This window comes from Alexandromys fortis, unplaced genomic scaffold (genome assembly GCF_014885135.2).
Source record: "Alexandromys fortis isolate MF-2015 unplaced genomic scaffold, M_Fortis_MF-2015_v1.1 scaffold_6, whole genome shotgun sequence".
Classification (NCBI taxonomy): domain Eukaryota; kingdom Metazoa; phylum Chordata; class Mammalia; order Rodentia; family Cricetidae; genus Alexandromys; species Alexandromys fortis.
Genome location: NW_026067902.1, coordinates 9,323,554 through 9,351,480, shown reverse-complemented (window position 1 = coordinate 9,351,480; position 27,927 = coordinate 9,323,554). Strand labels below are relative to the sequence as shown.

Genomic DNA, 27,927 nt, shown 5'->3' with positions numbered 1-27,927 from the left:
GTTTGGTTTGGTTTCTGTTTTTGGAGACAGGGTTTCTCTGTAGCTTTGGATCCTGTCCTGGAACTAGCTCTTGTAGACCAGGCTGGCCTCAAACTCACAGAGATCTGTCTACCTTTGCCTCCTGAGTGCTGAGACTAAAGGCATGCGCCACCACGGCCCGGCTCCCTGTCATATTTTAACTTCATATTTCTTCATGGTAGTGGGCAGCATTAGTGGACAGTCATGCCTGCCTGGCTCCTAGCGGGTGCTGTTTCCTAAGTTGAGGCTGCTTCCCCATCCAGTGCTGATGTAGAGAGAGCTGGCTTTGTTTCTCTCCGGGTTAGATTTTTTTCACAACCTGCATATTCTTTCTGTAAGCATTGATTTAACAAGGCCAAACTTTATTACTGAGGAAGAACAAAGCCAATGTGTGGAACACCAGTATCAGATCTGTGACTATTTTGTTGCGGGACCACTAGTCTCCATCTGTAAAATATTGGGGTCAGGAGCTGGGAAAATGGCTTAGCAAGTAAAGGCCTGCTGCACAAGCGTAAGAGTCTGAGTTCAAATCCCCAGAAGGCATGTGAAGCCAGGCAGAGTGGCACACATTTGTAATCCCAACAGTCTACAACGAGATGGAGATGAGGACAGGAGAATCCCCAGAAGCTCACAGGCCAGCCAGCCTGGTGTGTACAGCAGCAGACACCAAATGGACCCTGTCCCCAACAATGCAGAAGGTGAGGACTGACATCTAAAGATGTACTTTGTCCTCCAATGCATGTGCCGGGATTCATACAACAAACGCAAACATGCAGGCACATGTCATACACATACCCACAAGCAAAATGAAATGCCGGAGTCAGAGCCAAGATGCCCAGCATACAAAGTGAATGTTGTATTGGATTCAATTTCCCATGCTTTCTGGGTTCTCCTAGCTTCTTTGGGGTGTTCCCTCCTTGGATCGTAGGTAAATGGGACACCAGAGCCTGATAGAGACTATGTCCATTACAAAAAAAGACCCTCCCTCCTGTCCTGTTCAGACAGATATCACTAGTCGGTCCCAGAGCTCTTTTTGACAGAGCTCTGGTCTGGATATGGTCCCAGAATTCTCTTCGGCATGGGTCTTTGGTATTAGTAACAGTTGATCAGTATTATCAAATGCAAGACCCTTTAGGCATCAATGAATGACAACAATTTCAGTTCAGAACTCTTGGTGATATGCTCCCTGCGGGACTGGCTCTTAGAACCCATTAGTTGAAGCTGATGGGTCACTATCACCTTGAGTGAGAGATGTTGGCTTCCAAAGGACCAGGAAGGAAAGGGAGATGAAGCAGCAACTCCAGGAAGGCTTTGGGCAACTCCCCATTAATCATTTAGTGATGGAGCTCAGGTGCTCATGATGCATGCTCAGGGCAGAGCCATAATGAGGCCCATTAAAAAACAATTACACCGAGGCCTGAGTCTGGACGATATGCCCAGCTTCGGTAGGGTTTTTATGCTCAGTCTCGCTAGGTGCCATCTCAGGCTAGGACAGAGAATTGTCACATAGCTCTGTGGTGTCACTGTGGTGTGGAAGAAAAGTGTGAGAATCTAGGGTAGGTGTGGAGATCATGGCAGGGAGCAAGGGAGTGAGTGGGACACAACTTTCTATATGCAGGGCTTCTTGTTAGCTGGTAAACACGTAAGCTAGAAGAGGAGGGAGTGAGGCTGGCAGGACCAGGAGTGGGCGAGGGCCAAACTGAGAGTAACCTGGAGTGCAATAGACTGTGTCTAGAACTCTTGTCCCTGGAGCTGGAGGAATGGCATGTTGACACTCACTCAATGAGAGAAGTCCCTTGTTCACCGTGAGCCTTGGTGTCTCCATAGCAACAGAACAGATCGAATAGGATGAGCTAAAAATTGTTCCAAGGCTGGCGGGGCAGTAGCTTCAGCCAGAGCTGAAGAAGAGAGAGTGAAATGAAGACCAGAGTGTGTACACAAAGGAGTGGGGGGGGCAGGGAGAGAGGGAGTGGTTTTGGAAAGGAGATGACAATTTTAACCCCCCACCATGAGCCCCTAACTGTGACTCTCAAACTAAGTGCCCCATTCCCAGGGACGTCATCCCCTCTGGTTGGAGCCTGTGGTTCTACAGTGTTTGTTAATGGCTTTCCCCTTCCGCTCTCGAAATCTCCTTGTCTAACTTACTCAGTTACAGTTGGTCATTGTCTACCTTACTCAGTGCTTCTCAAAACCATAGAAGGAAGGCATTATAACCTCCACTTCCTAGGGAAGCGCATCTGAACCTCAGAAGGACCCAACAATTTTCACAGGGCCACAGAGACAGCGAGCACATGAGTCAGAAGGGCACTGGTTGACAGAACACTGGAGTGGCAGCCAGCAGCTGGTGTATACACACTGATGGTAGTAAGGTGATTAACAGCGTATTTGCTGAGTTCCTAGTGTGTGTCAGGTCATGTTCTGACTACTGTGGATCATTTCATTTAATCCCCTAATAGGCCACAGCAGGAACCATCAGCCAACCGTTCCCACCAGGAGACTGAGCTCACTCACTTGCTCCAGTTCCCACGGTCCACAAGGAGCACAACCTACATTGGAACTCAGCTGTGTACCTCTGACCTTATGTTCATAGTGCCTGACAAAAATGCAAAGGGAGACCAGGGGGAGACAGTGAGTGAGAAAGAGGAAGTAGGAAAGCCTTGGAGAGGACGGGTGTCTACGGGGTTCACAGTACATACACTGGGCCCTTCTTTCTCTCTGCCTGATGGACACAGTCTTTGACACAGAGCCTCTGTGGGTTCTGAGCCTGGGACTGAAGGCTCACCCTGCATTTCCCTAAGGGAGAAGGCCTAGGAACTGGTAATACGCCCTCCACGCTGTCCTCAGGCGTTAAGTTCTATCAACCAGAGAAGTTCCAGATCAGGTATTGCCTGCCCTAGCCCCTCCCTGGCACCTGGCAAGGAGCTGTGTAACCATTTTCACATCTGCACGCTGATTAGAAGACCAAAAGGAGCAGTTGGGGAACCAGAGGTACTTGTTTCAGCAGCTGGCCACAGACTTCCCAAACTGTGAGGTCCTTCTGGGTCATTTCACAGATAGAATCACTGAGGCTCAGAAGAGAGGGAACAGCTTGCCCAGGTCTCACCAGGACTCAGCAGCAGGTCTGCCAGTCTTATCGGGGGCTACATAGATACCCTGCCGCTTGTTCCTTGGTTTTGCAAAACTAAGAAGTTGGGCAGAAAGACAGGATCAGCACAGGACTGCTTGGGGGGGGTATGGGATAAGCATGATGTAGGGGGGTCTGGTCCACCAAGGATAGCCCCAGATTTCTGTAAGCATTATATTCCTTATCATACCCCATCCAAGGGGCAGAGAGAGAGGTTCACCCCTTACCTAAAATTCACTGAGCATCTGTGAGGTCCCAAGCCCTAACTCAGACTCTCGAGGGCCAGGGAGGATAGGAACCAGGGCTGAGCTTTATGGAGCTCTTAGTTCAGAGGAAAGAAACAGAGAGAAAACAAGTGTGAAACATCCTTGAACATAGGTTATGAACAGAAGCTTTCGTTTCAGAGCAGGATCTGAGCTGGGCTGAAGGGGAAGTGTCACTGAGTTTCTTGACAACTGTGACCTACGTATGTAACTGCTTCCTCCTTTAGGCCGCTTTGTGTGTAAGTTTCCTTCCTCCATGCTTTTGGTCTCACTGTTCCCTCAACTAGGGAGACACAAGCTAGGATAGAATTGGATGTAATCACCATAACTGTGGCTTCCTCTCCCACCCCCCAGCTCATAGAGTCCTGACCATCATTTCACAGATGGCAAGGCAGGAGGGTATGATGCCAATGGGTCTGGATAACTTAGGTCACCTCAGGGGCATCTCCAAGGGCAGATCATAGAGAGATGGGGACGGGGACCTCCTGGACTGTAAAGAGGGATAAAGCTGGAACGAGGTGGCAGGTCACGGTTTCTAGGCTAATATCCCCGAAGAACCACCAAGGCATAAAAGAAAGAGCCGTATTGGAGAGGGAATGGAGAGACGCTGAAAGAATGACAAGAGGAGCTTGCTGGCGTGTCTAGGTGGGTAAGCTACCTCTTCAAGAGCTGCAAGAATTCTCAGAGGACCAGTGAGATAACTCAACGGGTGCAGGCAATGAAGGTGCTCACTGTGCAAGCCTGGAAAACTGAGTTCAATTCCCAGAACCCATGTAAAGGTGCAAGGAGAGAACTAACAAAGCTGTCCTCTGATCCCTACATGTATACTACGCGTCCATGTGTGTATGCGTGCACACACACATACATTCATTATGCATGCACATATATGCCTATACACACATCATGCAAGTATAGAAACATGCATAATAATATTTTTTAAAAAAAAATTCAGCCGAGGGAGCTAGGATTAATGACAGGTGCCTTTGCTGGCACTTAGGATGCAGAAGTAAGGATAAAGTTCAAAGTTTGCCTACAGATAATGTTATGTAGACTGAGCAGGTTATATATTTATGTATTTAGGAGTGCGGTGTGCGTGTGTGTTGTGTGTGTGTGTGTATGTGTAAGTAACAATAAGACAAAGAGGTCATGAATTTAAAGGAGCAGGGGGCATATGAACGTGGAGGATGGAAATTGGTGAAAATACTGAAATATAATCTCAAAAAATTTTTAAAAACTATAATTTTAAAAAAGAATTCGAGATCATCCTTGGCTACATGGTGAGTTTGAGGGAATCCTGGATGGCACGAAACACTGTCAGAGAGAAAGGGAGAACGGGAGGGGGGTGAGGAAGGGAAGAAAAGTAGGCGGTAGGTCAGCTGCAGAAGCTTGACCCTAGTCTAGGAAGCCATGAGAGAGATGATTCTGAGATTCAGGCGTAATGATACGGTGGTCCTGACTCATCCCAGGAGTAGGAGATAAAGGTTATTGGGAGGTAATTAATCTTAACCCTGTCACGGCTCAGGGTGGGTAAAAGGGGGTGAGATTTGGTGAGGGTCCTTGGAATCTGGGCTGGTTTCCTCTTTCTTTGTCCCAGATCACACCAGCTCCTGTCACCTTCTGGGGCATCTGCGTCCTTCTCACAGATAGGCGGGAGCCAGCGGGATGAGGGGGAAAGTGGGAGGGGAAAGCAAGTAGAGAGGGGGTGTGGTCAGATATTGAGACTAGCGGGGTTACAGGGAGAAGGAGCAGCTGGAGGATGGAAGTTCATGAGCTGGAGGGAGTTCAGGGGAGGGGAGGTGAAAAGGACCAGGAGACTGATGTGGGCTCAGAAATGTGTAACAGGTACTTATGAGGCTGGAGGCCAGCATGCATGTTGTATATGTTGGTACACATAGGTAGCCATTGTCCCTTCTACCGGCGATAAGGGAAATGGCTCCTTTTGGTAGAAGGGAACCAGCTTCACAAGTTCCTGAGGAATGCTGGCTTCTATTTAACCCCCATAAATCCCCCTATAGTCCAGGCTGAGCTCACTTTGAGACATCTGGACTGCCTTTTGGAATTTGGGGGATCAGAGTCTCCTTTGGACCTTCTTTCTGTTTCTCTGAAGAACCCTGCTTCTTTCTACAGTGGCTTCCAAGGTCCATTGCCAAATGTGCCTGCTTCCTGGGACCCTAACTGAGGAAGCGTGGCTTCCCTCCTCCTCCTCTCCAACTCTGTCCTCCCAGCACTGCTGAGATTGACAGCTCGCCTGTCCTGTTATTTTTTTCTTTAAAACTCTAATAAAATGGTCCTTGAGCTAAGAAAAAAAAAAAACTACTCTTTAAAAAGGAAAGCGTCATTACCTGCTGTGCTGGCTACTTGTCTGCTGCTATTAGAAACACCGTGACCAAAAGCAATGTATACAAGGAAGAGTTTACTTGACTTACTGTTCCAGAGACCAGCATAGTCGGGAGGCATAGGCAGCAAGCGGAGGCATGGCATCCAGAGCAAGGAGCCGAGAGCTCATCTCAAAACAAAGCACAAGGAAGAGAGGAAACTAAAAGTGTGTGAGGCTTCCAATAGCATAGCAAAGCCCATCCCAGTGACACACTTTTACAAACAAGGCCACACCTCCTAAACCTCTTCTGTAGTGCCACCAGCTAGGGACCAAGTGCTCAAATACCTCGATCTTGGAGGACTTTTCTCATTCAAACAACCACACTCCACTCCCATGTCCCCAGAGGTCTGTGGCCACATCAGAATGCAAAATGTGTTTGATCTAACTTTAAAAGTCCCCATAGTCTTCCACAGTCTCAAACCTGTTTAAAGGCCCAAAGTCTCTTCTGAGACTCAGGCAATCTTTTAATTGTAACCTCCTGTAAAATAAAAAAGCAAATTACATACTTCCAACATATAATAGCATAGACTATACATTACCATCCCAACAGGGTAGAATGGGTACATAGTACAGAAACATTGGACCAAAGAAAGATCAGAACCCAGCGAGGAAAACGTCAACTCCAGTAGTTCCATGAAAACAGGAAACAGACACAAGAAGGACAATATTTCCCAAGTACTCACACCCCACCCAGGGAGTGGCCTATGTTCTCTACCTAAAACCCACCTCCTAAGGCTTCAAGAATCTTCCAAGGGGCTGGAGAGATGGCTCAGTGGTTAAGAGCATTGCCTGTTCTTCCAAAGGTCCTGAGTTCAATTCCCAGCAACCACATGGTGGCTCACAACCATCTGTAAAGATGGTCTGGCGCCCTCTTCTGGCCTTCAGGCATACAGACAGAATATTGTATACATAATAAAAAAAAATAAAAATAAAAAAAAAAAAGAATCTTCCAAAATAGCACCAGCACCTGGGGACAAAGCCCCAGCACATTTGGGGGTGGGCATTTTATATCTAACCCATAACAATATTATTTGAGTTTCACATATCATTGCCGTTCTTAACTTTCTGTGGTCTCTTCAAAAATATGAGTGACATTTTCTTCAAGAGGGAGAATGTTTCCTCTCCTTGAATCTGGGCAGACCATTGTAACTGCCATAACTAATAGAATATTTAGGTCACAGCATAAAAGGTTTTGCAGCTTCCTCCTTGGTCTCTTAGATCACTTTCCTGGAGGGAAACCAGGTGTCCCCAGTCTTGGGACAATTAGACACAGGGAGAGTCCCATGTAGAGAACTAAAGTTCTCGACTTAGATCCACTTCTCCAACCCTGTGAGTCAAGCACACTGGAAGCGGGTCCTCCAGCCCCAAACAGGTTTTCAGACAAGTACAGCCCAGCTGATGTGTGATCTGGCCCATGAGGAACTCCAGACGTACACTGGCCTGATGAGCACTGAGCAAGCTCCTGATGCGCAGAAACGGCAGGTCTTAGTTTGGGTTCTGCTGCAATGATAAAACACTGACCCAAACCAACTTAAAGAGGAAATGGTTTGTTTAGCTTCCTCTTCCAGGTCATAGTCCATCATCAAGGGAAACCAGAGCAGGAGCTCAAGGCAAGAACCTGGAGGCAGGAACTGAGGAAGAGAGAGGAATGCTACTGACCGGCTTGCTCCCCCAGGCTTGCTTGGCTACCGTTCTTATACAGCCCAGACCCACCTGCCTAAGGATGGCACTAACCAGAGTGGGATGGGCCCTCCTACACCAATTAACAATCAAGAAGATGTCCCATAGGCAATTCTTTGACTGACGTTCTATTTTCCCAGTTAACTATAGTTTGTGTCAAGCTGACAAAGAAATTTCTAGCACAGGAATTCTGGCTTCCCTCAGCCAAACTCTGAGTTAAGCAAATTGATTAAACAGCAATAGATTACTAATACATCAGTTTTCTTATCACTAATTTCTTGAAACTAATTTGATGTATATTACTGGCTCCATTTATCATTTCACAATTATTGAATTCTACTTGTACTATAAAAGGTAAATAAGAGATCAGTTTTTGTGAGTGGACTTTTCCATCTAGACCACTGAACCTCTCTGTCCTGTCAGCCAGTCCCCAAATAACTACACAGCGACTTAATGATAAATGCTCAGCCGATAGCCTAGGCTCATTTTTAGCTAACTCTTATAACTTAAATTAACCCGTTTCTATTCATCTATGTGCTGCCCCAAGGCTGGTTTACCTCATGTACATACTCCCCATCCTGTTCGCTCTGTGTTTTATGGCATCTCCTCATAACTCCTAAGACTCTGCCCTTCTTCCCAGCATTCTCTCTTCCCCGAAAATACTGCCTGGCCATTGGCCAGTTTTTTTTTTAATTAACAATGAGAGCAACTCATCTTCACAGTGTGCAGATGGATTATTCCACAGCAGATTTTAGTTCAATATAGCTAATTATATGAATGCTTATCACAGCTTTATCAGAATACAAGGCATTCTGGTCAGGCAACATGTAAAGTACCATGGAGTTATTAGCTACAAATGCAGACGTACTCCTGTGGGGTGTGGTGGAGGCCAAATCCAACTCAAGCAGTGCCACTATTCACGGCAGAACATTTTGGAAAGCTCCAACAATGTGTGTATTATTAAATTAACCAAATATCTGACCTAAAGGAGGGAGGCTTTATTTTTAATTCATGTTTCAGAAGATTCAGTTTGGCCCTACCCGTGCCTGACCATAACGACTTGGTGACGAGAATGTGTGGCAGAAAAGGACTGTTCCCCTTGTGGTAGACAGGAAGCGGGGGTCGGGGGATACAAGAAGCAACGTACTAGTACAACACTACCCATGGATATCTGAGTACCACAGTCCATTCCTTGTCTCCCTCCAAGTTTTGGTGGTCTGTCGCTGGTAACAATCTACCCTCACAGCAGCTTCCTCAAATGTCAGAAGCACTGCAGACTGTAGGGTCCCCAGTACCCAGTATGACAGGCAATACTGAAACTACAGGACTCAAATAGACAAAGCGTGAGGATTCTGGGATTAAGATCAGATTCATCCTTCTTCTCTCCCCTGGACAGGCCCACCAACTGAAGACTTAGCCCCAATGCCACCTTCCTAAGGAGATCTTGTTTGTCACTCTGTAGACTTCATCAGGTCCTTCCGTCATTGTCCTTTCAGCCCTTGTGCTCCTGACAGAGGGTATCCAAACAGTAATTAGCCCAGAGTGGACTCAGCTGTTCAGGTGATGCACCTGCTCATTTGGAACATAATGATGAACATTTATTTCTCGTGTTTTGGGTGACTTAAATGACAAGAAGTTGTCCTCACAACCTCCCCGATGGCATCATTATTCCCATTCTACTGGAAATGAAGATAAAGATAGCTTGAAAAGAAAGCAGCTCATCCAATAGATGCTCAGGTCAAGCTCTGGCCACTGTAGCTGACTCAGAGGCCCTGCCCATGAGCACTGAGCTTCACCGTGCCATCACTGAAGACCACACCGTGTCTTCCTGTTCATCAGTCTATCTCAGCACCCAGACACCAAGCTGATGCAAAGACTATGTCACCAATTCTCAGCATTGGTCTTTCTGTAGATAGGAATTAGCCTACCTGCTCAAATTCATTTTAACTCTATAATCAAGTTTCTTGGCACTTTCTTAGCTATTCACAGACCTCCAGACAATTTAAAAAAAAAAAGGGCTGAGGTAGTACATCCATATTCTCAGGTGAATCTGAACAAAAAACTGCTTTCTAGCTTCAACTTTCATATTTTTGCATTTTATTTGTATGAGTTTTTTTGCTTGTTTTGTTAGTTCATTTGGGGCTTAGGGCTTTGTTTTTTGTTTTTGTATTTTGAGGCAAGGCCTCACTATATAGCTCTGGCTGGCTCAAACTCGTAGAGATCCACCTGCCTCTACTGGGATTCAAGGCCTAAGAACTTTACAGAATTTAAATCGTGTTGCTAACAAGAACCAATGGTATGTCATTAATAAGTGGACCAGCACTGACAGGATGAAGCAGATGGAAGACAGAACCGGGGATGGATGAAGTAGCCTCAGAAGCTTGACCTCACTTCTCTCCTCTCCCTGCTCAGGGGTCCGAGTCACCAAGGTGGACTGGCAGCATTCAGAAAATGGTGCTGCCCACCACACCCAAGATTACCCTTGCCCAGAGCTGGTGGTTCGAAGAGGCCAGCTATTCAGTCTCACCCTGGATCTAAGCAGAGCCCTGGACAGCGAGGAGGCCCTCATCTTCACTGTGGAGACAGGTAACTGGTCTTGCTGGCACCCCTAGTGGTTCACAGACTACTGATTTTATGACCAGTAATTTGAGATTCTTCAGTGAGTAGCCCAGGCTTTGGAAAGAGACAAGAGCCTGGGAAGTGGGCTGAGTCCCGAGGGCTTCTAACCGCATTCCCAAGGGAAAGGTGGAAAAACCACAGACACACAGCAGCCAGCTGGGAGAGGTGACCTTTCCAGAGTCCTTTATACGTAAAGGACGTGGAAAATACCCAATTACTTTCAGAGCCCAAATTCTTCTTTCTTTTTCCAGCCAGATAAGAGCTCAGCTGTCACTTTCTCTTTGCCCAAGGGATAGTTGGGAGTCAGGGCAGCTGAGAGGGGTCCACTATCCCCCTGCCCCTCCCCTCAGGGAAGGGACTTGCCCCATCCTTCCCTTTAAAGCATTCCAGCATCTGGGGTATAAACTCTGGGCTTCTAGGCCGATCCCGTTCTGTTTTTCTAAAGCAACACTTTTAAAAGGCAGGGTCTCTAGATCCCTTCTCCTCCCTGCCAGGACCCCACGCATCTGAGGCTCTCCACACCAAAGCCATCTTCCAGACTTCAGAGCTAGAAATGGGGGACACCTGGACAGCTGCAAAAGAGGAACAGACGGAGAATACTGTCACCGTCACCCTCGCGAGCCCTCCCAAGGCAGTCATTGGCCGATACACGCTCAGTGCCAGGGCCTCTTCCCGCCGGAAACACAGTGACCGCAAGCTGGGCCAGTTTATTCTCCTGTTCAATCCCTGGTGCCCAGGTAGGAACTGCTGTAACTGAGACCAAGGGTCCCCTGGAAACCATCCTCAGAGGCAGGTCTATCTGCAGGGGGGCTGGGATGGGAGCCTTGGAAGCAAGATAAGGGATAGGAAGACAAAAACCAAGAGCTGAGACCAGGTAGAAGGCCCACACTATCAGGCATAAAACAGAACTTGTAAAAGGGTCGGAAAATAGAGGCTTCTGATGTGAGAATCCAGGAGGTCAAAGGAGGCCTGAGAAAAGTAGGAGAGGCTCAAAAGTGGGCAAGAGCATGCGCGCGCTGGGGGAGAAGAGGAGCAGTTCTAAGCTGCATCCCTCCGTGAGGCCGTTTCCATACCTGCATGGTGGGAATAATAACAGTGCCTGACTCTTGTAGATGTGCTGGGAATTCATCCGGCTAGTCCTGCAACATAGTCAGTCACAAGACAAGGCCTTGGCAAGGGGTAGCTAGGATCAGGACTTTACTAATGTTTAGAAAATATAAAGTTGCCGTTGGCATCAAGGTGGGATATCTACCGTATCAGGATTCCAGGGGTTAGGTCCTGCTTGGGGGTGGGAGGGGGGAGGGGAAACGCTCAGAAAAGGTGTTTTAGTAGAGAGAAGAAAGGAGCCAGCAAGCCACTTTCCCTGAGACATCCGCCAGGCTCTCTCATCTTGCTAAGCCCTTCCCAGGCCAATAGGGATGAAGCTCCACCCACATGGGGCCTGCTGATTGCTTTTCAGAAGACGACGTGTTTCTGGACTCAGAGGAGGAGAGGCAGGAGTATGTGCTTAATGACAGTGGCATCATCTTCCGAGGCGTGGAGAAGCACATCCGGGCCCAGGGCTGGAACTACGGGCAGGTCTTCAGGGGCACAACCAGAGGGGGTGGACCAGGGCTGGGTGGTAAGGCAGCCTGGGAGACTTCTGTCTCCCCACCTCCTCCTTAGGAAGGGCAAGCCGGCTGACTATAAGGGCAGGTGAATCCGTTCATTCGTTCACTCAAATACCACCCCTGTGCCAAGGCCTGTCCTGGACCCTTGGAAAAGTGGGGGTTGCTTTGGATACAGTTCGAATTAGACTTCAGTTCTGTGTGGAAAGATAAGTAGTCTAAATCCGTGGTTCTCAAGCAAGAGCACGCGTCAGAGTCATAGGAGATCTCCTATAATCACAGGTAGCTGGGTTCCATGAGAGCTGCTGTAGGGCCAGGCCTAGGAACCTGCATTTTAAACAAGTTCCCAAGTCATGCTGCCCCTGTTGGTCTGGGTCTGTGCTCTGAGAGCCCTTCCACGTCCGTAGAGAACAGGTTCTGGTACCCACTGCAGACACCAAAACCCACAGACACTCAAGTCCCTTCTCTAAGAGACAGATTTGTGTGGGGCCTGAGCTGTGTGTGTTCCGCCTCTCTCTATGTCACTCCTAACGCCAAACCAGTGGAAATGCTAAGTAGTTATGCTGCCTTGTTCAAGGAATGGCAAGGGAAAAAAACATATATCCAATTCAGACACAAGGATACAGAACCTACCACACAGGGCTGACTGTAGCTACAAGACCAGTGACAATGGGGGAAGGAAATGGGGGTGTATGGAGCAAAGGCAGCTCAGAAGGGAAAAGGAACCACATATGGGTTAGGTTAGGGTCCTCATGGGTAGGCGAGACCCAGATAGGCAGGAGGAGGAGCACCAGAGCAACTCGGGGTAGAAATCAAGGGAGTGTAGAGTCTACTAAAGGACTCTTTCTGTGTAGGCTCCGGGTGCCACGTGGGACTTGACTGCCCGACTAAGGACAGGCTGGGGGTCAAAAGCACTAAGAGCTCAGGGACTGGTCACTTATGACACCCAGTTTAGGGTCCATCTAGAGAGTCACAGCCCTTAGCCACAGCCTCTTCCTAACCGGGAGCCCAGCATTGTTAAAACTTTCAGAATGTCAGAGAAAATTTGAATAAAAAAAAGTCCTAGTTCTTAAGTGTTGTCAGCTGATCCAAACACGCATGAAACATGTGAAGCAAAGGATTGTGTCAGTAAGGAAGGTATGTAGCTCAAGGACCATCATGGGGAATCATGGGAAAGTGAACTCCTGGTTCCCAGATGACCCTTCGCAGAGGATTTTAATGTCCCCAGCGGCAGCTGACGCCAGCTGACACAAACACAGGCAGCCGATCAGGTGGGGCCGTGGGAGGGCCTGGGACGTGGGCAAGACTCTGGCCTCTGAATGTAGCTTCTCTCACTCTCTGGGAACAGTTTGAAGAGGACATCCTGAACATCTGCCTCTCCATCCTGGACCGAAGTCCTAGCCACCAGGATGACCCGGCCACCGATGTGTCCCACCGCCATGACCCAGTCTATGTCACCAGGATCATCAGTGCTATGGTAAGGAGGCCACTACAGTCCTTACATAGCTTTCCTTCAAGGATACCCCCCAAACTAGCCCCAGCACCGAACCCTAAGAATCTCACCAACTCACTTCTAGGTTTCCATACTGCTGCATGATGAACCGCACCCAAAGTCCATGCTATCAAAGCCTGTGTTACATTCAATTCTGTAGATCAAGGATTTGGCAGGACACCATGAGACTGGCTTGCCCAGCTCCTAGTTGCTTCTGCTGGGGATTCCTGAATGGCTGTGGATCCCCAAGGCTGTTGGCTAGAGTCATCTATCTCAAGCCTTTAGCTCTGGTTGTTGGTAGCTCCATGTTTCCTGCCCCATGTCATGCCTGCTGTACTTCCCAGCCAGACCTCCAGGCTGGTGTTCTGGCCAGTGATCTCACTTCTGAGATCAAAGCAGTTTCAGGACATTTCAGGCAAAAGGGGACAGGCCCAGATCCCACTGCTCTAGGAAGGGAATGCCTACTTTAACTGGTCACAAGCGAGAGACCATATGCCTCAGAAGGCATTGTGTCAGAAGAGAGCCCACTATTTTTCACTTTCTTAATTAAAATACAATTATATTATTCTACCCGTTCCCTTTCTGCCCTCCAGTCTCTCCGATGTAACATTACCCTTTCTGTCTCTCAGAAGCATGACCTCTTTTTCTTCCATTTTAGTGTGTGTGTGTGTTTGTGTGTATGTAAAGCTAAAATGTGTAATATTTGAATATACAAATACAACCTTGTTGCATGAATTCTAATTGGTCTTATTAATAAAAACCTGGAGTCAGATATCAGGCTGAAGGATCAGAGAAGTAAAGGAGCCAGCCACTAGAGAGACCTTTTACCCCTACTGAATCTTCACAGGGAAAGGGCACGATCCTGTCTCCACAAAACCCCAGACTGAAAGCTCTGTCTATGAAACCTCAGACTGCTCTGAGCTCCTGTCTCCTCCGGCCTTATATTCCTCTCTCTGTCCAGGCATGGAATCCCAAGTACTGGGATCACCTTTGTGTGAGCTGTTTCTTTTTTAGACAGATTCAATCTTGTGTAGCCCAGGGTGGTCTTGAATTCATAGAAATCAGTCTGCTTCTGTCTCCTGAGTGCTGGGATTAAAGGTGTGCGCCACCATTCCCTGGCCTCTATGGATAACCAGTGACTTAGCTCTGCGCTCTGATCTTCAGGCAATCTTTATTTATTAGATGACAAACAAAATATCACTACCCAACCTGCTTAGTCTGTTTAGTGTGTCTTGTGTATGTATGATTTTAGGACTCACCACTTGGTAGTGCATAACAGATTAGGGAGCTCCTCCCTGGGGAAACCATTTCTCCCAGTCTCATTGTTTCTTAGTTGTCTAGAGTTCTTTGTCTAAAGGTAGGGCCCCGTGAGAGTTCCCCCTTCTCTGTTAGCATACCTATGGGGGTTATACTAGTTCAGGTCCTGTTTAGGCTGCCATACTGTTGCAGTATCATAGGTGTAGCTTCCCTATCGTTTCTTGGAGACACAATCTCACATCAGCTTTCCTGGTCCTCTGGTCTGTTACTAATGGCAGCCTCGACCCTGTGCAGGTGTCAATGTCGTGAGATTCTAAAAGTAGAGGTGGATTTCTCCTATGCCCTCAGTTCCCTCCAAGACCTCAGAGCGAAGATGGAGGTCAGAGAGTCAACACCAGTAGAGGATCCCAGCCCTGGCACACTGCAGTCCAGTGGCATCCACTCAGGCTGCAAGTCCAAGTCCTGAATTCGTGGATCACCCCTTTGCTAATCGAGTTGGACAGGTCCCCTAATCCCTTGGCATTTCACTTTTCTCTGGTGGGGGAGACAGGAGGATGAAAGACTTTACACGGTAGACTTAAAACAAATTAGCCCTCTAGACGGAAACTCCTTGGGACAGTGCCTGACACAGAGTAGCGTTCGACAGGCTCCAGACTGCCACTATGATTGCAGTATCACTGATAGTCCCAAATTTAACTAACGAACGGCTATTTAAAGCAGGAAATGCTCCCAAATCATAGATGACTTTTGACAACAGACTGTCCAAATTGAAGATAATTGGGAGTTATAAGTAGTACAAAAATGGGATTTATTTAGTTTGGGGAGGTGTTTGAGATCAAATCCCAGGCCTCTTGCATGCTAATCATGTGTTCCACATTCTAGACACACATGCACACACACACACACACACACACACACACACACACACACACAAAGAGGTATTTTAAGAAAGCAGAGTATTCTCATTTTCAGACAACTTAAAGGCCAAGAGTGACTCATTGACTTGGGATCCCGACGTTTGAAAATGATTTTACAGTGAAAGTGGGCGTGGCCGCCCAGTGATTGACTCAGGCCTTCTCTGCTCAGGTGAACAGCAACAATGACCGTGGTGTGGTACAAGGCCAGTGGCAGGGCAAATATGGCGGTGGCACCAGCCCACTGAACTGGCGTGGCAGTGTGGCCATCCTGCAGAAGTGGTTCAAGAGCAGATACAAGCCAGTCAAATACGGCCAGTGCTGGGTCTTTGCTGGAGTCCTGTGCACAGGTATGGAGAGAGAAGCGCTCATCGGCACGGCACACGTGCCCCTTGATCGTCGTGTGTTTGCATAGATTCGCACATGCCTCAATCGGTTCCCATTAATGGAGAAGACATGGAAACCCGGTTGAAGAAGAGAGAAAACTAACAGTTCGTTTATTTGGCATAAATCCTCCTTCTGCCTCCATCTCATTGGGTGTCGTGGGTCAGTGCCGGGGTCCTGGAATCCTCTCAGAAAGGTACATGGCATTGCTGCGTGGATCCAGAGCCTGCCGACCCAGACGAGGGTGACGGGAGTATCTCCAGAAAAGTCCTCTGAGAGACCCCAGAGGGCTTGGTGGTTCTGAAACAGGGGAGCCACGGCGGAGAGACTAGGGGCCGAGGCAAGAGAGGCAGAGCAGCCTGCAGCCAGCTGGGCACCTCCCTCTGACCCTCTGCTCCACAGTCCTCAGGTGCCTGGGGATCGCCACCAGGGTGGTGTCCAACTTCAACTCAGCCCATGACACTGATGGCAATCTGAGTGTGGACAAATATGTGGACACCTTTGGCCGGACCTTGGAGGACCTGACGGAAGACAGTATGTGGTAGGTCCCGGGCCACTGAGAATCGGGGTCAGGAGCTGCCCAGTCTAGTCCTAAATACCGGATCCTTCTCTCCTCTCCTCATACAAACCTTTCTTCCTGATGCGGTCACTTCCCTCCAGCCCTAGGTGTTTATTGGTGTATCTTTCAATGAGAGTGACCTCCCCAAAGGATTTTACTGCCCCCTTACACCAGCCCAGTTAAAGCAGGAATCTGGTTTCCCTCTGCTGCTTGCTTCCTATGTAGCCTTGTGCAAGTAACACCACGGTTCCTAATCTCGTATTCTCACTGTGAGCACAGGAAGTTGAGAACAGTCAAGACCTCCTCGCCAGGGCTTGCACAGTGTCTGCACAGCCTGCACCCTACCTACCCTCCTGTTTCTCACACCCAAAACACTTACACATTCCCTGAGCATAACTTCCTGCCTCCTGACCTTTGTATATACTGTTCCTCCTATCCAGAATACTATTCCCTTCGGTCTTTCTCTGGCTAATTTGTTAGAACATAGGCCTCATCCTAGATATCATTTACCTAGAGCAGATTTCCAGCAGCCATTCTCCAGTGCAAGCCCTTCATTTTCTACACACTATTTATTATAGTGTTTGAGGCTCCCTGTCTTCCTCTCTGTCCCCTTCATTAACATAAAACACATACATATGTACACAAGGATATACACACATATGCACATCTTACATACATTTGCACACAGAGACACGCATGCACATAAATACACTCAGACATACATATACATACATCATGCAATCACACAGAAACATACACCAACATACGAGTAAGAAGATACATAAGCACACCCAAAAAACCCCACAAACATGCAAGCACACAGATATACAAATATACATCAACGTACAAGCCCTCATACACACAAGGGCATAAACACACACAAATGTGCAAGCTTGCAGATATAGGAACACAGAAACACACACATACACACATATAAACACACACTTATACACACATGCACACACATTTACATATACACAACTACACACATGTACACATAAACACTCACACATACACTCACACATAAAGACACACACACACCAATTGCTACTATGATGCCCTGACTTTTTGCCTGGCACGGCAACACATGCTTGTCATTCTAGCCCTTAAGGGTCTCAGGAAAGAAGATCTGGAGTCTGAGTTCAGCCTGGTGTATGTAGGGAATTACAGACCAGCCTGCCTACACTAACCAGAGACAGCGTAAGCTGCGTGAGGGCAAGATCTTTGGTCTTATCTACAGTTAGAGTTCTGGTATCTTGGAAGCAGGTTGTTGGTATGTGTGCACACAAGCATGCATACACAAATGTGAATATGTGTCCATCAGAGCAGATGGGTGGTCTATGAGCTGCAGCCCTGGCTGGTCTGCAGTAAGGACTTCCGTCCTCTGGGCCTCTGCATCCACACAGCTGCCTTACCCATGTGTCTCTGGCAGGAATTTCCATGTCTGGAATGAAAGCTGGTTTGCACGACAGGACCTGGGCCCATCCTACGATGGCTGGCAGGTTTTGGATGCCACGCCCCAAGAGGAGAGTGAAGGTAGGGATGGTTGGGTGGACCCAGACCCCCTTGGTAGCACGCTGCTCATGCTCCTCCTCCTGCCCAGGCACGTTCCAGTGCGGCCCTGCCTCAGTCACCGCCATCCGCGAGGGTGATGTCCACCTAGCCCACGATGGCCCCTTCGTCTTTGCCGAGGTCAACGCAGACTACATCACCTGGCTATGGCATGAGGACCAGAGGCGGGAGCGCGTGTACTCAGACACGAAGAAGATTGGCAGGTGCATCAGTACCAAGGCAGTGGGCAGTGACTCTCGCGTGGACATCACGGGCCTCTACAAGTATCCAGAAGGTGAGGGCCGTGGAGTAGACTTTATCAGCCTCCCCACGATGGTCTGTGGGCTGCAGGAGGCCCACGGAAAATCTGGAGCCGGAGCCTTTCCGAATGTGAGCATGGCAACCGTAACCGCAGTTCTGCGTTGGCTGTGCTGCCAGCATCTGCCTTCTCTGCTTGCTCCCACCCACCTCTCCTGGGCTAGCTTTCCCATATACAGCAATGATAGTGCTGCTTCCTCACGCATTAGCCATATGCCAAGGACTGCGGAGCTATGCAAATGGGATAGTAATTGTACAGGGAGTGATCACGGGAACAGTAGCAGGTGGTAGCAAGAGCACAAGCAGGAAACATGGACTGGGCACAGTGCAAAACAGCAGTAGCAGCCACTGGAGTCTGTCGCCTCCCAGGCCTCTGCCACAGCCCCAGTCCCTGGTTTATGGAAGAACCTGCCCTTGTTGGGGTACAAAAACAAGACAGGTGAATGTTATTCTCCTTGCCACCTCCAACACTCTACTCTAAAGGTCTCCTTTTCCCATGGGGAAGTAGATCCCTGGATGGGGTGGGTGGTAATCTACCCCATAAGGCCAGTCATTGATGCTCGTTAAGAAACGCTACCAAGTGATTAAGATCTGGTTCAAACTGGAATCAGACTTTATCCCTGCTGCTCCCTGAACACAACCCAGGGAAGCTTGCCTTATAGGAGTTGCGTGTGAGTCAGGGTAGGATGTTGGGGGGAGGGGGGGGAAAGCTGATCTGCCATTTGCAGAGACTTCTGGAATTCAGAATGTGGAGTCTTGGGATGCTTTTTGGCCCGAGAAGAAGTCAGCCAAAAATGATGGCAATAATGAGTTTCTTTTCCCCCAGTTGTCAGAGATGCTGAAAACCTGCATTTTTATGTGAAACTTCCTGACCTAATGTGTTAGCAACTGTTGTAGAGGATATTAAAAGAGAAAAGTGAACACCGGCATTTGGCAAAGGGCTCCCTATGATTCTCAGGCTTCCAGTTTGAGCCCTCCAAGAGCCTTGGGAATACAAAGTGGTGACAAGCGGTTGGTTTGCCCTGAGCAGCAGAGTCTGGACCTGGGTTGAGGGAGCGCGTGCTGCCTGTGTCTGATGTAAGGATGCCCTGCAGGGTCCCGGAAGGAGAGGCAGGTGTACAGCAAAGCTATGAAGAAACTGCTCAGCTTGGAACCCTGGGGGAGGAGGAGGCGGATCCGCAGGGCCGGTTTGCGTGCTGTCTGGCTGGATGACCTCCTGGAACCGGCCACCAAACCCAGCATCACTGGCAAGTTCAAAGTGCTGGAACCACTGGTGCTTGGCCAGGATCTGAAACTAGCTCTGTGCTTGACCAGCCTCACCACCAGGGCCCAGCGGGTCCGAGTCAATCTGAGTGGCGCCACCATCCTCTATACCCGCAAGCCAGTGGCAGAGATCCTGCGTGAATCTCACACAGTGAAGCTGGGGCCACAAGAAGGTAAGATCAGGTGGCCTCGTGGGATCTGGTCAATAGCCTTCTTTTCCAGGTTAACTGGGGATGAGCAGCGGGGGGAGGGGAGAGGGAGATTCCCAGATTGACATTCACCCCCAGGAAGGATAGCTCTAAGCTCTGATGTCAGTGCCCCACCTCTCATCCCCACTCTACAGATAAGAAAATTGAAGGTCAGGGGAGGAAATCATGACCCTGTAGTTCACTTTACTAGCATGGCAATTCAAGTCCACGGTCATCTGGTGGCAAACTGGCCTTGAGGGTGAGGTGACTTATCACCTAGTCATCACAAACAATGTGATTATTTACAGACCAAATAAGCACATGCTGGGAGCATGTCACCAGACACAGGACACGCTCTGTGTCGCTCTCCTGAAGTCCACAGACATCCCAGATACCAGCCATGGCTCCATCCTTCAGAGAAGGAGACCCACGCCCAGAGTTCAAATTCACACCTGGTGCATGTGGAGGCAGGACCCAAACCCAGGCAGCCAGTCTTAGAGGAACTCCTTACCCAGGGTGGAGAGGGGCTAGGGTTCCACACCCAGAGCACTGCAGCACCCAGCACCTCGGCACTCAGTCGTTTATTTCCAGGCTGCACAGTGGATGGCTCGTCCCATGTGGGGCATGTGCCCAAAATCCATCCTTGGAACTTCACTGTGAATATCCTGTAGAAATTATTTTTTGAATAATTTTAACTGGCCTTGTTGTTTTTCTGTTAATCAGTCAGGGATGTTTTTCATGAGCCTTGAACACGTCACGCTTCATGTGTGAATTCCCAGATGGACCCTAGTTGTTTCTCCTTCCTTCCTTTTCCTAATCTGTCTCTCTCCTTCTCGTTCTGTCTCTGCCTCACTCTTCACACGCATCGTCCCTCTTTCTGTCTCCCTAGCTGCGTGTCACTGTTCTCTCTGTCTCTGTCTCTTCGGCTCCCATTTCTGTCTTTCCCTAATTCTCTAAACACATGTGTGCATTGTGTATGTCTGTGTGTGGCACCTGTCTGTCTCTGTCACTTCTCCCACACTGTCTGAATTCTAAGGATACAGCTGGACGCAGTTTAACCACCGTCATCCCTTTGGACCAGTTCCTCGCACAGACACCTTGAGGACTTAGGCAGAGAAACGCACGGAGGAGGCACCGCGCGATTTTAGCTCTTTGTCATTTTCCTGTCGCAAACTCTAAATCACAGAGTGACACTTTGTAATGGAATAAATTAACATCTCCTGGCTCGTAGCATTTTTTTCATGTTCAAAATAATGCATATTCATTACAGAACTCAAAAAGCAAAAGAGAAAGCTCGCCTCTTATCTCACCGCCTGCTTACAAACTGTTGACAGGTTTTCCTTCTAAATGTGCACTGCCTGTTTGCCTTTTGAAAAGCAGAGCCCTAATTAAATATTGCCACGCTGCGCGCCCTTTGTACACAGCATATTACAGATCGTTTTAAAAAGCTCCTCTTAGGTATCCTTTTACTTGGTTTAAATTTAAAAAAGAAAATTCAAGGTAATTTTTTCCCCCAAAGACCAGCTTTAGATTTGGTGGATTCTCAATACTGATTTTTTTTTCTTTTTTGCTTTAGCTTTCATTGATTTCTACTCTAATTAGTGCTATTCCCTTTATCTTTCTTTTGTGGTGTGCCTTTTGTATGATTCCTTCCTTCTTTTCTTTCTCTGGTTGGTGGTTGCCGTTATGCTGTTGAAGGAGTGTGGAGTTTTTATGCTTTGAAGGCTCTTCACTAAGTGCCATCCCTGCCCCCTCCAGGTTTTTATTTTATTTTGAGACAGTCTCACCAGTTTTCCCAGGCTAGCCTTGGCTCACCCTGTAGACTCAGAAGGCTTTGAATGTGTGATCCTTCTACTTCAGCTATGATTATATGCTACCAGGCCCAGATCTTATTATTTCTATTCTCTGGTATATGGTGGCTTTAATTTTTCTGTTTCCTGTTATTATAATATTATATATAACATTATATAAATTATACATATATATAATATTATAATATTCCTGTATTAATAATACCTAGATTAATAATTTTAAACCTGTCATTATATATATATGATTATTTATTTATAAACATAAAATAAAAATTTTCCTTTTGAGCCCTATTTATGACATTCCTCACAAAGTATTTTTATTTTCATTTTGTTCAAAATACTTAAATTTTATCTTGACATTTCTGCTTTGGCTCGTATGCTTTTACAAGTGTAGGCACAGCAGAACATCTAATCCTAGTGGTCAGAGGATTAAGTGGGCAGAGCCAGAGTTCAAGGCCAGCCTGAGTTGAGTAGCAGGTCTATCTTTTTGTTTAAAGCATTATATCCTTTCATCGCCAGCATTTTGGATTTTCCAGTTCTCTTTGTTATTGTTTTCTGTTAGATTCGCCGTGGTCTGAGGGCCACCCTGCATTCGTTCTATATTTTACAGTTGTTGATATGTTATTTGTGGCACAGAATATGCTGTCTTGGTGAACGTTCCATGTGAGCTTGAGAAGGAAGTGTGTCTGCTGTGTTAGGTGGATAGTCGGTCATTGTCTATCTCTCCTGTCTGACTGAGGTGCTGTGGCAAATCACTACCTGGGGAAAGGGGCTCGGAGTTCTTAAAGGAGAATGAGATCTGTGACTCGGGATCTGCACTTTATGAGGGGCCACCTTTCTCAGGGCTCTGAACTGGTGCCAACGCTCTGCCCAAGCGTATCTCTGGTAGCATACGCTGGTTCTCCAAGAGAGAACTCGGGAATTTGCATTCCAATGAGGTTCCCAGGACCACTCTTGGAGAACCATGGTCTATGACCATGAAGGAAGTAAAGGATAAATATAAAGTATTTGGCATAATGCCTAACATCTAATGAATATACTATAGTGGTATATTATTTGTATTTTAATAAATAAATCTTCCCTGAAGACCAGGCAACGCTAAAGCCACTAGAGGTCGGGTAATGGTGACACACACCATTACCATTAATCCTAGGATATGGGAGACAGAGTCAGGTGGATCTCTGTGAGTTCAAGGCTACCCTGGGCTACACAAGATCAATGCAGAAACAAATCCACAGGTGCCAGTGGCCTACTCCTTTAACTCCAGTACAAGGGAGTCGTGCCTTCGATCCCAGCACTAGAGGGAAGCCCCTTTAAGGCAGACAGACGAAATTCCCGAACAAGAGAGTCAGGACAGAGTAATGTTTCCTCTGGTGAGGTGTCTAACGCATAGCAACAGCTAAAACGATACCACTGCCAATACTGATGTTCACAACACCCAACAGAAACTAAAGGGGAAGTTGAGGCTGACAGCTGGAACTCCCGGTTGAGTTTTCTTTCCACGGTTGAGTGCGCTGTAGCTGAGCTTGTGGAGCTTCTTCCCACTCCAGGCTCCTTCAGAATGTGTGAAAACACTGGTGATGTCTTCTGGAAACAGTTTGTTTGCCTTCCAGCTCTTCTCAAGGACAGAGTGTCTTACTCTGCCGATATTTTGCTGTTCTCTCCCCCTCCCTGTCACAGATCGGGGTAGAGCAGTCTATACCCAGACCTTGGAGGACACTTTGAAACAAACTTGTTTGTGTCTGAAATGGGGACGGGGACAACCACATTTCTAGCTTCTCAGTGAGCTGAACAACACACGAAAATTTGCCAATATGATGTGCCTTCTAGCGTCTAACCCAGAGACCAAGTACCTGGTGTATAGGATGCTGCGTGCATGCTATGTGCAAAGCTCTCAACCAATGGGGACATTTAAGGATCTTCCCTAAGTAAAAACCCAAATGCTTCCGGGGTCAGAAATAAAGGGAAATAAAATGGCAGAACAATAGAATTATGATAGAGCCTGGGCCAAGCAAAAGAGGACTCCTTGCATCTGTGTGTGGTTACACATATAAGATGTATCTGAACAGAACCAAGACCTACCTATGGCTTTAGGGAGCTACATAAGAAGAGAGTGCCTAGGTGTCGTGTGTGTAGCCTAGGTGACATGTGTGTAGCCTAGGTGTCGTGTGTGTAGCCTAGGTGATGTGTGTGTAGCCTAGGTGTTGTGTGTGTAGTTGGTCAGAGAGAGAGAGACACAGAAGATCTGGACCATGGGAATTCAAGTATAAGAGTGTAGGCAAGGAATAGCTGTGAAGCCTGCCCACCATTGGTGGAGCTGACTAAAGCCAACACTTCATGGCCAAGCAATATTTGGAGGCATTGCAAGGAAGTTGTCCCCATGAGCTTGGAAGTTGAAGGGCACTGTTCTTGCTCCTCTGGACCTGAAATATAATAAGTACTCAGTAAGCAGTAGACAAATGTCAGGTGGTGCGGACAGATGGTGTAGCAAACAGTTCCATCTTACATAATTATGAGGAGTTTGTGCAGATGTCTGGGCATCCTTGGAGAAACAGCCTGGTATCCTGGTACTCACTGGCCTAGGTTTGAACCCGGTTGTATGTGGATTCTTCGGTGTACTTGCTGTGTGACTTTGGGTCGGAAAATACCCTCTTTGAGCCTTGGGTTTAGCTTCCTGTGTGCTCCGCCTTTCAGAGAAGAAGATCCCAGTCACAATATCTTACTCTCAATACAAAGAAGATCTGACAGAGGACAAGAAGATCCTGTTGGCTGCCATGTGTCTTGTCAGTAAAGGGGAGAAGCTCCTGGTGGAGAAGGACATTACTCTGGAGGACTTCATCACCATCAAGGTGACTCCTGTCCACATTTACCACCCTGTCTCTGACAGGGCTGATGCAGGGTATCCAAAACTGGGGTCTGAGCCTCGGGCCCCAGCTCCATCTCTCGAGAGTAGGGAAGCCTGTGCTATTCTAACAGGGCATGTGAGGGCAGAGGTGGGTGACTAGTGCCACATTCTTTGGCCCAGTCAGAACCGTGGGCTACAGGAAGTGGGGATGCAGAGGATGCTGGGTGACTCATGGATGCTGCCTCTTCAGGTGCTGGGCCCAGCGGTGGTAGGAGTGGCGGTCGCTGTGGAGGTGATGGTGATCAACCCCCTCTCGGAGAGCGTGAAGGACTGTACGCTGATGGTAGAGGGCAGTGGCCTTCTCCAAGGGCAGCTCAGTATCGAGTAAGTGCTGGACTGTTGATTGACAAGGACAGGGCCAAGAAGAAGGTACTGAGAAGGCAGCAGGAGAAACTCTGTGCTTCAGGGACACACCTACTGCCCGTAACATCAGCCTTTATCCATTTAATCATTCCTTCGCTTGCCTAGCAGATCCTTCGGGACATTCACACATATCGTTCATTTTCATTCAATTTCCCACTTACTTAACATGCACTTGCCATCTAATCGTTCATATTTATATATAAGTGTGTTGTGCTACCCACATGCCTGTGTGCCATGTGTGACCCTGGTCCCCACTGAGTCCACAAGAAGGCATTAGGATCCCATGGATCTGGAATTCCATTTGGCTATGAGCCACCATGAGGTGCTGGGGATAAAACCCAGGTCCTCTAGAAAGCAGCCAGTGCTCTTCGCCTCTGAGCCACCTCCCCGGCCTCATTGTCTGTTTTTAATTCATTCATTATCCACCCCTTCATTCATAGTCCACGCATCAGTTATTCAGCCGCTCAGCTCAGTGTGTACCAGTCCGCTCACCTAGCCCTCCGTTGTTGAATTTGCTCTCTCATTTGCCCACCTTCATTCACGCGTTCATTGACTCTCTGCACATTTAGTCCTTGGCCATGCTAATCTGTGCTCTGAGCCACATGGATGTTATTGGGGATATTAAAATGGCTGATGGATGAGAAGAGTGTGAGGGATGAATCCTCACACTCTAGGGGACCAGAGGCAGTCCTTGAGAGAAGGTGGGGTGGGGTTAGGGAGAAGTGTTGGTACCACTGGCATCTGGGCTGGTCCCTAAATGATAAGGATAACATGAGGCACTTTTCCGGCACAGAGAAGGAAGACGGGGTTCCCAGGCAGAGGCCTCTGATGCAAAGGGAAGGGCTCTTTAGGGAGAGAATCTGGTTCTGGGTTCCTGGTGTGTTAGGAAAGAAAAGGGGCAGTAAGATGGAAGGAATGCTAGATCCAGAGCCAAAGAGGGAAGCGCAAGGCATGCTCAGGGCCAGAACCGGTGAGGGAGGGGACTAACATAGCCAAAGCGGAGAAATGGGAGCCATAGATGAGGGTAAAGCTGTTGACCCCGAGGGTCGAGACAAGCCAGGCAAGCTAGACTCAAGGAGAGAGGATTAACTATCTGCCTTTTTCCCCCGCCCTTGCCTCCAGGGTGCCCAGCTTGCAGCCTCAAGAGAGGGCCTTGATCCAGTTCAACATTACCCCCTCCAAGAGTGGCCCAAGGCAGCTGCAGGTGGACCTTGTCAGCCCGCAGTTCCCAGACATCAAGGGCTTTGTGGTCATCCACGTGGCTACAGCCAAGTGAGGGACCATGAGTGACTTTGGGAGGATTCTGTCCCTTTGCTTGTTTCTCCCATATAAGATCCAGGAGTCCTAGGTTAGCTTCTGTCTTTGCTCTACTTTACAAGTTTAGGCAAGGTCCTCCCAGTGCACTGAGGTGCTGGACTCAGTAATCCTTCCCCTTCAGGACAAGTGGTGATGCAAGCGCTGAGGGATCCTCCAACACTCGTCACCTTTCTGCTGGGAAAATGGCATGGCCCAGCCTCCTGAGAGCCCCGGCCTCGTTAATTCTGCCGGCTCAGCCCAGGCAACTCACTGCTCCTTGCTTTTCCTTTCAATTTTTTTTTTCAAATGTCCTGGACACATTTGGGCCCAAGAATTCTCCAGGCCAAAACACTGCCATGATAGAGGAACCCTCCTGAAGGCATAAAGCAAAGTAGAAGCAGGGATGAGAACCACGCCATTCACCCAACTGTTACCCCAAACTCATGGTCTTAAGAAAAAGCATTGGACCTTCAGCACAGATTTTCCCCTCAGTAGAGACACTGGCTCTGTATTTGAGGGGCTAAAGCTGCCTGGGAGCAGTTGAAGAAGACAAAGGCACTCTCCCCTAAACTCGGCAGCACAGATACGCTCTGGGTATGGCCGTCGTGGAGTTCACAGGATCACCCTGGATCAGCCAGTCACCCTTTCTTGGAACCAGGATGGCTCGCAACTGTGCAGACCCTATACTTGGAATTGAAGCGGGACCCAGATACCCGGGGTAAGGACCAGAGTCACCACGGGGCCACGAAGAATATGACACTGGATATGAAATTTAGCGCTGAAATTCCCTGGACAGCCCAAGAAATTAAAATCAAGCTACAGTTAAAGAACTTTGGAGAACGCAGCAGGTGTATCAGCAGTGTGGTGCCTCCTGGATACAAATGAAGATGAGGGAGCTGGAGAGATGGCTCAGTGGTTAAGAGCACTTTCTGCTCTACTAGAGGGTCTGAGTGTGGTTCCCAGGTGCCATGGCAGACAAGCTCACAACCTCCTGTAGCTCCGGCTCCAGGGGCCGAACACTTCTGGTCTCTGTGGGCAACTGCACTTATGTACATACACCCTCCCCACAAACGCCTGCAACTTCAATAAAATAAAACCTTTTTTAAAATACAGATGAGAATCATTTGTGTTGAGAGCCAAGTGAATACACAGTATTTGTTAGATGATTCCTGAGGCGCCCCCACACAAGTACTGACAAGTCTACAAAATGTGAGATGTGGTGGCCAGATAAGTAGATGCGTCAAAGGCTTGAAGCAGGAGGATTGCCATGAGTTCAAGGCCAACCTGAGCTACATAGTAAGTTCAGGCCAGCCTGAGCCACAGTATGTTGACAACAAGGAACCGGGATCAGCACTGGCAGAGGTCAAGGGAGCAGAAGTAAACGGGGAGCAGCCTCTCCCTGCTGAAGGCCCTGTGGCAGCCAGGAGGGGTGGGGACTTGCACAGTTCTGCGACTAAACTCAGTGGGATAATGTTGTGTTTAGGGGACGAGGATAGCTTGCTAGGTAGCTGTTTCCCATGGTGCGTCCCGGCTGACCTGAGACAGGACTTTAATGGAACCAAACTGACCTCACACGATGGTCTCGTCCTCACTGGCAGCATGGAGGCTTTATGTAAGATTCAGATTTTCTGTTTCCTGTAAGCCGCTCCAGCTTTCAGGAAAGACCACCTGCTTTCTAGAAAGTTCTGAACGCCGAGAGGTGAGGGATCTGGTCTTCTACAGTCAAGTTCCTCCCTTCCCAAGGGTTTGTTAAGCAGTGTAAGGTCCAGCATAAGTTTTTCGGGCTTTGCAAACCAGGAGGCCTCTGTTGTAACTGCTCAACTTTGATTCTACAGCATTGAAGTTAGCACAGATGGCGCACAACCAGATATGTGGCATGATAAACATTATCTAAAACAGGCTGCAGGCCAAGCCCACCCTGGGTTGGAGCTGTCCAAC

The 27,927-nt window shown here is 48.2% G+C and overlaps 1 protein-coding gene across 1 annotated transcript; it reads left to right on the top strand.

Moving 5' to 3' along the window:
- The first annotated feature begins 614 nt into the window (after positions 1-614).
- On the top strand, positions 615-26,799 carry Tgm6 (transglutaminase 6). Its single transcript, XM_050132355.1, has 15 exons — positions 615-716; positions 2,817-2,899; positions 5,000-5,079; positions 9,875-10,048; positions 10,576-10,818; positions 11,541-11,659; positions 13,037-13,165; positions 15,524-15,701; positions 16,138-16,276; positions 17,727-17,830; positions 17,898-18,140; positions 19,258-19,599; positions 24,120-24,274; positions 24,521-24,654; positions 25,816-26,799. Exons 1-15 carry the CDS (start codon positions 615-617, stop codon positions 25,967-25,969), a joined length of 2,379 nt encoding a protein of 792 aa, XP_049988312.1. The 3' UTR covers positions 25,970-26,799.
- Positions 26,800-27,927: the final 1,128 nt, after the last annotated feature.